At 54.7% G+C, this 9,938-nt stretch overlaps 1 protein-coding gene across 1 annotated transcript in view; it reads left to right on the plus strand.

Moving 5' to 3' along the window:
- The window catches only part of TNRC18 (trinucleotide repeat containing 18), a 78,426-nt gene that overhangs the window by 16,405 nt on the left and 52,083 nt on the right, over positions 1 to 9,938 (plus strand). Inside the window, exons 8-12 of the mRNA XM_025402862.1 lie at positions 1,387 to 1,562; positions 2,175 to 2,311; positions 2,486 to 2,614; positions 4,619 to 4,790; positions 7,051 to 7,411. Coding sequence (XP_025258647.1) covers positions 1,387 to 1,562; positions 2,175 to 2,311; positions 2,486 to 2,614; positions 4,619 to 4,790; positions 7,051 to 7,411 — 975 coding nt within the window. The remainder of the gene's footprint in view (positions 1 to 1,386; positions 1,563 to 2,174; positions 2,312 to 2,485; positions 2,615 to 4,618; positions 4,791 to 7,050; positions 7,412 to 9,938) is intronic.

Consider the following 9,938-nt stretch of genomic DNA (forward strand, 5'->3'; position numbering starts at 1 on the left):
CACCGCGCCTGGCTTATTTTTATATTTTAAAAGATGCCTGTGGATGTCATGTGCATTTGAATATGCATAATCATTTCTGGAACTGTCTTCTGGAAACTGCACCCACAGTGGCCTCCCAAGGGGGGGACCTGTGTGTTGCAGGAGGAAGGAAGAAGACTTTTTTTTTTTTTTTTGAGACGGAGTCTTGCTCTGTTGCCCAGGCTGGAGTGCAGTGGCCGGATCTCAGCTCACTGCAAGCTCCGCCTCCCGGGTTTACGCCATTCTCCTGCCTCAGCCTCCCGAGTAGCTGGGACTACAGGCGCCCGCCACCTCGCCCGGCTAGTTTTTTGTATGTTTTTAAGTAGAGACGGGGTTTCACCGTGTTAGCCAGGATGGTCTGGATCTCCTGACCTCGTGATCCGCCCATCTCAGCCTCCCAAAGTGCTGGGATTACAGGCTTGAGCCACCGCGCCCGGCCGCAGACTCTTTTTTTTTTACACCTTTCTGCTTGGTTTGTGTTTTTCATCCTGGACTTTTTTCTGATTATAAGAGCCATGTATATTAGCTACGGAAAAATGTACATACAAATAAGTGAAAGGAGAGCCCTACTGCTGGGAAGTACCCTTCGGCCTTTGGAGGCCCTCCCTCTGGAGGTTTTGCTGTGCCCAGTGTACTCTGGGAATAGAGCACAGGACCCTGTGGCGGGCGTGCTGCCTTCTCTCCTGTTCTGTTGATAGATGGATTGAGACGGAGTCTCGCTCTGTCGCCCAGGCTGGAGTGCAGTGGTGCCATCTCGGCTCACTGCGTTTCACCGTGTTAGCCAGGATGGTCTCAATCTCCTGACCTCATGATCTGCCCGCCTTGGCCTCCCAAAGGGTTGGGATTACAGGCGTGAGCCACCGCGCCCGGCCTATTTTTTTTTTTTTGGAGACGGAGTCTTGCTGTATTGCCCAGGCTGGCATGCAGTGGTGCAAACTCAGCTCACTGCAACCTCTGCCTCCTGGGTTCAGGCGATTCTCCCACCTCAGTCTCCTGAGTAGCTGGGATTCCAGGCGTGTGCCACTACAGCCGGCTAGTTTTTGTTATTTTTTAGTAGAGATGGGTTTTCACTGTTTTCCCATGTTGGCCAGGCTGGTCTTGAACTCCCGGCCTCAGGTGATCCGCCCGCCTCAGGCAGCCAAAGTGCTGGGATTATAAGCATGAGCCACTGTGCCCGTCCTTCTCCCCCCTTCTTGTTGAGAGATGCTCAGGACTTCCGGCATGTCACAAAGGCCTCTGTCCACTCAGCACCTTGGGGGATGGGTACGTGTGGCCTGGGGCCTGTGCTTGCTCTGGGCCTTGCCATCCCCGTTTGGGGTCGGGTGGGGGGGTGGCGGCAGCGCCCTGTTACCTGCCTCCTGTCTGCAGGTGCGGAGCGGGCCCTGGTGGCCCGGCCCTCACTGGAGAGTCTGCTGGCAGCGGGCAGCCACATGCTGAGGGAGGTGCTGGATGGGCCTGTAGTGGACCCGCTCAAGAACCTGCGGCTCCCGCGGGAGCTAAAGCCCAACAAGAAGTACAGCTGGATGCGCAAGAAGGAGGAGCGGGTGAGTGGCCGGCTGCTTCCTCCCTGGGGCTCGCGGGCTGAGGCCGGGTGGGAGTCCCCTCTGTGGAGGTGCCCTTCTGCTCGGGCATGGCTGGCTTTGGCACCAGAGAGGGCGGAGCTACATTCAGCTCCTTGTGCTGACATGCTATGTGGTCCCAGGCAAGTGGTTGCCCTTCTCGGGGACTCAGTTTACCCATCTGCTAGCATGTCGGGCACCTCATACAGGTCGCGGTGTGATCCAGTGGCGAGAGAGTAGCCCAGGGTCACATGCAGCTCTGGCCTTAGGTGCCCACGGGGCCTGGGGCTGCAGCATCCCCTCACTGAGCCTCCGTTTATAAATGACACAATGGCCTTCACTGATGGAGCAGGTGTCATACGCAAGTGCTGTGCTTCAGGCATGCCATCTAATTGAGCTCTGCCACAGCCCCGCAGAGCCAGCACAGGGTCCTTTGCCTACGATGAGGCCATGGCCTCAGTCAGGAGGTGGCAGCGGTGGGACTCGAGCCCCAGCTCCCAGTGCCGTCTCCCCTTCCTCGGGGCACCTGGGTGGGCGGTGGGCGTTGTTGGGCAGTGGCGTCCTCACCCCCTCCTCCTCTCCCGGTTCTTCCCCCAGATGTACGCCATGAAGTCTTCCCTGGAGGACATGGACGCCCTGGAGCTGGACTTCCGGATGCGGCTGGCCGAGGTCCAGCGCCAGTACAAGGAGAAGCAGCGTGAGCTGGTGAAGCTGCAGCGCCGCCGGGACTCCGAGTGAGTGTGCCCCCCGCCCGCCCCGTGGGGCCCCCGCCCCAGCCGGCCAGGCCCCCAGGCGCGCAGCAGCCGTCGAGGTGTGCGTGGACCCGACGCCGTGTGTGCGTCGTGTGCCCGTTCTCCACGTCCCGCCCGAACCCCAGCGTCACAGCCAAGCGTGTGATTCTTTTTAAGGGACAGGCGCGAGGAACCCCATAGAAGCTTGGCACGCAGAGGCCCTGGCAGGCCGCGGAAACGGACCCACGCCCCGAGCGCCCTGTCGCCCCCCCGCAAGAGAGGGAAGAGCGGCCACAGTAGCGGAAAGTAAGGCTGGCCCCTCGGTGGGTCGGGGACTGGCACACAGCTTGAGGGGAGGAGCCTGGGCCCCACGCGGGGCCTGCCTCGGGGTACTGGGGGACCTCGCGTCCCTCGGGCTCTGACCTACCTGCAGCAGTGGCCCTCGGGGAGCACGGACTGTGCTGCCCGGGCCAGGAGGGAGCGAGGCCAGTGCTGAGCTGGATGGATGGCTCCTGCGACAGATTTTTCCTATGTCCTAACCCAGCGCTTCACCTGTCTTCCTGCCACGCCTGCCTCCTCACGCCTAGGGCCTAATTCCTCCTCTTTTCCATGCGCCTCCTGCCTGCGGAAGGACCCGCTGGGCTGCCAGCCTTGCTTGCTGGGACGGACTGTGACCCGGCTGTGGGTCGGTCTCCGCCATGCCGGACCTGCTGGCTTGCCCCCGAGACCAGGGCTGGCTCCTTCTGGCACTTGGGGACAAGCTCCTCCTCCTCGGGTGGCGGTCGCAGCCTTGTGGGGCGCCTGTGTGGGTCTTTCTGAACGCCAGCTGGAACGAGAGCTTTTCCCGCAGGGCGAGGCGTACACAGAAAAGATGCTTCATCCTTCCCTCGGTGTCTGTAGCACGGGCGGAAAGGGGCCCATCAAGGAAAGGGGCCGGAGTGTTCTGAGCCTGGGACAGGAGGGTGGGGTAGACGCTAGGTGGCTCAAGACCTGCCCTGAGGAAGCAGGAGGAGCCCGGGGGGCCTTCGGGGGGCACAGGAGAGGCAGTAGGAAGGCCATAGGTCTTTTCAGGATAAAACAGCCCCAAGGCCCCCACGTCTTGCATTTAACATCCTTGGATGTTTCTGAGTGAAGAGAGGATGGAGAGTGGTAGAAATACCCCTCGCCGGCCACAGCAGGGGCAGGGAGAGTTTCCTGGAGAAGACGGCAGGAGGCTGCGGCCACCAGCAGTGTGTGGTGGTCAGGGGTGTGGCCTGCACTGGTTAAATTTCCTATTCTTGAGTTCCAGCACCATCCCTTAGTGTGACTGACCTCAGGCCAGGTGTCTGCTTTTCTGAGCCTATTTTCTCATCTAAAAAAATTAAGTACACAGGTTGGCCACGGTGGCTCATGCCTATAATCCCAGCACTTTGGGAGGGCACCGAGGCAGGTGGATCACTTGAGGTCAGGAGTTTGAGACCAGCCTGGGCAACATGGAGAAACCCCATCTCTACTAAAAATACAAAAATTAGCCGGGCGTGGTGGTGTGTGCCTGTAGTCCCAGCTATTCGGGAGGCTGAGGTGGGAGAATTGCTTGAACCTGGGAGGCAGAGGCTGCAGTGAGCTGAAATTGAGCCACTGCACTGCATCCTGGGCAACTGAGTGAGACTCCATCCAAAAAATAAAAATAAAAAAAAAATAAAATACAGCAGCACCAAACGTTTGTGGCCAAGATATATGTCACTAACAGTGCAAGACACACAGTGAGTGAGTGCCAAGTACAGATTGGCTCTTTCGATCACCTGTGAAGTTTCAGCTTAAAGCAAGCAAGTGGGGCTTCTGAGCCATGTCTGTGTCCCCATTGCCACTGCGCACGGGATTCCGGAGACCAGCAAATGGCTCCTTTTTTGTTTTTTTTTCCTTGCTGGAGAAGACAGACTGGAATCCTTCTTCATGTAAACTTGTGTCCTAAACTCCCCCTGCCATCCTGGTGGATTTCGTTGGCGTTTCTGATCTTTGTTCTTGGCACGATTTGGTTAATAGGTATCTGACCACACAGAGATGTGTGTGAGTGTACGCGTGAAAGCACACAAGAAAGAAAACGCTTTTTTCCTTCTTTCACCTTAAACTCTCATTCTGCCTCATTCACAAATATCCCAGAATTCCAGCACTGTTGTAATTTACAAGATCCATCTCCCCACGCCCATCACTCTGCCATCACTGTCCACGCTTCAGGGTCCAGAGCCCAACCCTTCAGGGCCACGAGGGTGGACCCCAGCCCGCAAGTCTTGTCTGGCCAGGGTGCTGACCTGTAGTGCGTCTGCGTTTCAGGCTGAGCAGCAAGTCTCTGCTGACATCAGATGACTATGAGCTGGGAGCAGGGATAAGAAAGAGACACAAGGGGTCTGAGGAGGAACATGATACCCTCGTCGGAATGGGGAAAGCCAGGGGGAGGAACCAGACTTGGGATGAACATGAGGCCTCGTCCGACTTCATCAGTCAGGTGAGTAACCCAGTCTTCCAGGTGTGTGAGATCTTTCAGGGAGGTGTCTGGAGGGTATGTTAAGAGTTCACGCTCCCTTTGCAGGCCCCTTGTTCCTGTACAGAAACCTTAGAAGTGGCTGTCTTAGTGCCAGAATGACGACTCTTCTCCAATCCTTATTTTACAGAGGGGGAGATTAAGGCCCAGAGGAGGTCAGAGACCTACCGAAGTAACACAGCCTCAGAGACAGGAGACCTAAAAGCTATCTCCCTCCGTGTGCTGCATGACCCTTTGCTAAAGCCAAGCAGAGATACAAGTTCTTAACCAAATAATGCAATTGCTCTGTTGTTTAACGGTATAATTGTTTAATGAGTGGCTTTGCCATTCTGTAGTTCTAAGAAACAAGGGCTTGGTGCCATGGTAATTTCCTCTCTGAACTCTCCAGGGGTAATGGGCTGAGAGCCAACTCCTTGAGTCTTCTTATTTCTTCAGAGCATTGAAATCATCCACTTAAGGTGCCTTTCTGTAAATACTAATGTACCTTGTCATCCCTCCCCATAAAGCCCAGTGCAAAGGGGTAGTTTTTTGTTTTGTTTGGTTTTTTTGAGACGGAGTCACTCTGTTGCCCAGGTTGGAGTACAGTGGCACCATCTCAGCTCACTGCAACGTCTGCCTCCCAGGTTCAAGCGATTCTCCTGCCTCAGCCTCCTGAGTAGCTGGAATTACAGGCGCCCACCACCATGCCTGGCTAATTTTTGTATTTTTAGTAGAGACAGGGTTTCACCATCTTGGCCAGGCTGGCCTTGAACCCCTGACCTCAGGTGATCTGCCTACCTCAGCCTCCCAAAGTGCTGGGGTTCCAGACGTGAGCCACTGCACCCGGCTGAGGGGTATTTTGGTTGACCTGGCTGAGAAAGCATGTTTTCTTAAGAAAAGAAAGTAAGAAGTGTTTATGGACTCAGAGTTAAGATATTGTCACCTGCTTTATGGGGCTGTTGGGGGCAGGCTCAAGGAGGGAGACGGGGTCTAGGAAGAGAACGATCGCCAGTGTGTACACCAGATATTTTTTACTTTAAAATTGTGGTAAGGGATGCTTTTGTTTTAATTGCCACCATCCCAACTTTTTTCTTAAGAAATGTCACCTGATTAAAGAAAATCGAGATAAAATGTTCAAACGTGGGGCATCAATGGCTTTGAAACTGCATGTTTCACTTCAACAAATGACTACAGCTGACAATAGACGTGCAGGCAGGAATTTAATCTGTGAAATCGCTAATGGTTCTTTCTGCTTCAGGCATCCAAGGAACACTTGAGGCATTTTTTTTTTTGGCAGGTTTGACCCCTTTAGTTGGGCAAACTGGTTTGGACTGTGCGTAGTTGGGCAAACTGGTTTGGACTGTGCACTGCTGTAGGTGACTGAGGCATATCAGCTGCGCTTCAATCTGGGGTTTTGATCTTGATTCCTTTCCTCCTCTCTTAATCCAGCTGCCTTCTCCAGGCCATTGGCAGCAGCACTTGCAAGTGCTTCCTTAGGAGACAGCAGGCAGTGCCATGGAAAGCCAGGGCCAGGGATTAATGTAACCACAGCACTGGCTGTTTAATAAGTGGTTACCTTGTACCAGACATTGTGGTCACTGCATACCTTACCCGAGTTCATCTTCAGAAGCACCTTGTAATGCCAGACACAAGTATCCCCATTTTACAGAGTTAAACATTGAAGCTGGCCAGCTGTGGGGCTTACGCTTGGAATCCCGACACCTTGGGAGGCTGAGGTGGGAGAATGCCTTGAGCCTAAAAGTTTGAGACCAGCCTGTGCAACATGGTGAAACCCCTTCACTACAAAAATAAAAATAAAAAAATTAGGAGTGGTGGCACATGCCTGTATTCATCCAGCTACCAGAGAAGCTGAGGCAGGAGGGTCACAGAGTCCAGAGGTCGAGGCTGCAGTGACTTCCGACTCCCAGCTAGTCGGGAGCCTGAGGCAGGAGAATTGCTTGGACCTGGGAGGTGGAGGTTGCAGTGAGCCGAGATCGCGCCACTGCGCCCCAGCCTGGGCAACAGAGCGAGACTCCGTCTCTAAATATATATATATATGTGTGTGTATATATATATATATAAAAATATATATAAATATGTATATTTATAGATATAGAAGCTAAGAGGAGTTAAATCACAGAGGCAGGGGAAGGATTGGAGCCCAGGCTGGGCAGAGCATGTGCACAGAAACCCACTACGCTGTTTTGTCAAATCTTTTAACCCATGACCCACCTTCCCTCTCCAGCTAAAGATTAAGAAGAAGAAGATGGCCAGCGACCAGGAGCAGCTGGCAAGCAAGCTCGACAAGGCCCTCTCCCTCACTAAGCAGGACAAGTTGAAGTCGCCCTTCAAGTTTTCGGACAGTGCTGGGGGGAAATCGAAAACTGGCGGGGGCTGCGGCAGGTACTTGACTCCTTACGACAGCCTGCTGGGGAAGGAGAGGAAGGCGATGGCCAAGGGCCTCGGCCTGTCTCTGAAATCCTCCAGAGAAGGTAAACACAAAAGGGCCGCCAAAGCCAGGAAGATGGAGGTGGGGTTCAAGGCCAGAGGCCAGCCCAAGTCGGCCCATTCCCCGTTCGCCTCGGAAGTGAGCAGCTACTCTTACAGTAAGTAGCGGATGCCGCGCCACCTTTGGTCCGCTGCTCTCTCTTTCGCTCCCCTCTTCTCTCCACCGTTCTCCCCTCTCTCTCTCTCTCTCTCTGGGGCGCACTAAAGTGCCTAGGCTTGGCATGGCCGCCAAGCCAGAAGTTGGAGGGAGGCCGCCTGAAGCGGATATGCCTGTGATTGGCGAGTGTGATGCCGGGCAGGTGCCGGTGATTGGTGGGCGCCCGTGATTGGCGATTGGAAGCCGACGTCCGCCAGCGCTCTCCTTGCCCGCCCTCCGCTTGCCTACCGGATGCCATTGGCGTGGAGGCCTTGCGCGTCATAGAGTTTGCAGCTGTTTGGCCTAGACAGGTCTGGAGTGCGACTGCTCTTGAGGGTCCTAGAGGTGACTGGACTCCCCTACCCACAGGAAGCATGCTGTCTGTTGCAGACCACAGCTTTGTAGCGAAGTGTTGGCGGAAACAGCATTTATGGAGCGCCCAGTGCTGGGCTCTGGATGCAGGGCTTCACTGGCATTATTGTGTCTATAGCAGCTCTGACAGTGGTACCCCCATGTTGTTGCTGGGGATGCTGAGGCCTGAGAGCCAGAGGGAGTGTGTGCGCTCAGGTGCGAAGAGGCGACTCAGGGTTAAACCTGGTTTGGCCTGACCCACCTACTCACTGGAACCTGCTGCCATCATGGCTGTGGCCCACTATTGAGTTGTTTTTGTTTTTTGGGTTTTGTTTTTGCTTTTTTTTTTTTTTTTTTTTTTTGAGACGGAGTCTCACTCTGTCATCCAGGCTGGAGCACAGTGGTGCGATCTTGGCTCACTGCAACTTCCACCTCCTGGGTTCAAGCAATTCCCTTGTCTTGGCCTCCCGAGTAGCTGGGACTACAGGCATGTGCCACCACGTCCGGCTAATTTTGTATTTTTAGTAGAGATGGGGTTTTGCCATGTTGGCCAGGCTGGTCCCGAACTCCTGACCTCAGGTGGTCCACCCGCCTCGGCCTCCAAAGTGCTGGGATTACAGGAGTGAGCTACCGCGCCCTGCGTTCTTGAGACAGTGTCTCTCCTTATTGCCAAGGCTGGAGTGCAGTGGGGCCATCATAACTCACTGCAGCCTTGAGCTCCTTGGGTCAAGTGATCCTCCTGCTTTAGCTCCCCCAAGTAGCTGAGACTAGGTGAGCACCACCACACCCGGCTAATTTTAAAATTTTTTTGTAGAGACAGGGTCTTGCTGTGTTTCCCGGGCTGGTGCCTGGGCTCAGGCAGTCCTCCCCTCTGAGCCGCCTGAGTACCTGGAACTACAGCTGTGTACCACCGCGTGCAGCTAATTTATGTTGATTTTCGTAGAGATGGGGTCTCCGTGTTTTCCAGGCTAGTCTGGAACTCCTGACCTCAAGCAAGCCTCCCGCTTTAGCCTCCCGAATAGCTGGGACCGTAGGCGCACACTACTACATCCAGCTAATCTATTTTTATTTTTTATTTTTATTTTTTTTTTTGAGACAGAGTCTTGCTCTGTGCCCCAGGCTGGAGTGCAGTGGCGCGATCTCGGCTCACGGCAAGCTCCGCCCCTCCGGGTTCATGCCATTCTCCTGCCTCAGCCTCCCGAGTAGGTGGGACTACAGGCGCCTGCCACCTCGTCTGGCTAATTTTCTTGTATTTTTAGTAGAGACGGGGTTTCACCGTGTTAGCCAGGATGGTCTCTATCTCCTGACCTCGTGATCCGCCCGTCCCGGCCTCCCAAAGTGCTGGGATTACAGGCTTGAGCCACCGCGCCCGGCCTATTTTTATTTTTATAGAGGCTAAGTCTTGCTATGTTGTCCATGCTCGTCTTAAACTCCTGGGCTCGAGATCTTCTGCCTCAGCCTCCCAAAGTGCTGCAATTACAGGCGTGAACTGCCTTGCCTAGCTGCTATTGAGCTCTTGAAATGGAGCAGTCCTGGTGGGACTGAAGAATGGAGTTTTATCTCATTTAATAAGAGACTGCCAGATTGGAGTGCCCTCATGGTCATGGCCTCTTGTGGCCCAGAGCCTGCTGCCTGTTTGGTTGAGGGTGCTTGCTCAGTATTTGTGGACAGGTGCTAAGTTTGTGGCTGCTGCAGGGAGGCCAGGAGGAGCCTCCTGGGTTCTGGCCCATGTCAGTATCTGTGGTGGCTGTTCTGGGAATCCCCAGTCCCTGGCGCGTGTGGAGAGCTTTTGCATTGGCAACTGCCTGGTTCTGTGTATCTGGAGCTTTTGATTGGCTCTGGCCGGTTCATGGGCAGAGAAGGGGGGAGTTTGAATGTCAAGGGCAAAAAGTGGACACATTGGCTGGGCGCGGTGGCTCAAGCCTGTAATCCCAGCACTTTGGGAGGCCGAGACGGGCAGATCACGAGGTCAGGAGATTAAGACCATCCTGGCTAACGCGGTGAAACGCCGTCTCTACTAAAAAATACAAAAAACTAGCCGGGCGAGGTGGCGGGCGCCTGTAGTCCCAGCTACTCGGGAGGCTGAGGCAGGAGAATGGCGTAAACCCGGGAGGCGGAGCTTGCAGTGAGCTGAGATC

Source organism: Theropithecus gelada, chromosome 11 (genome assembly GCF_003255815.1).
Source record: "Theropithecus gelada isolate Dixy chromosome 11, Tgel_1.0, whole genome shotgun sequence".
NCBI classification, from domain to species: Eukaryota; Metazoa; Chordata; class Mammalia; order Primates; family Cercopithecidae; genus Theropithecus; species Theropithecus gelada.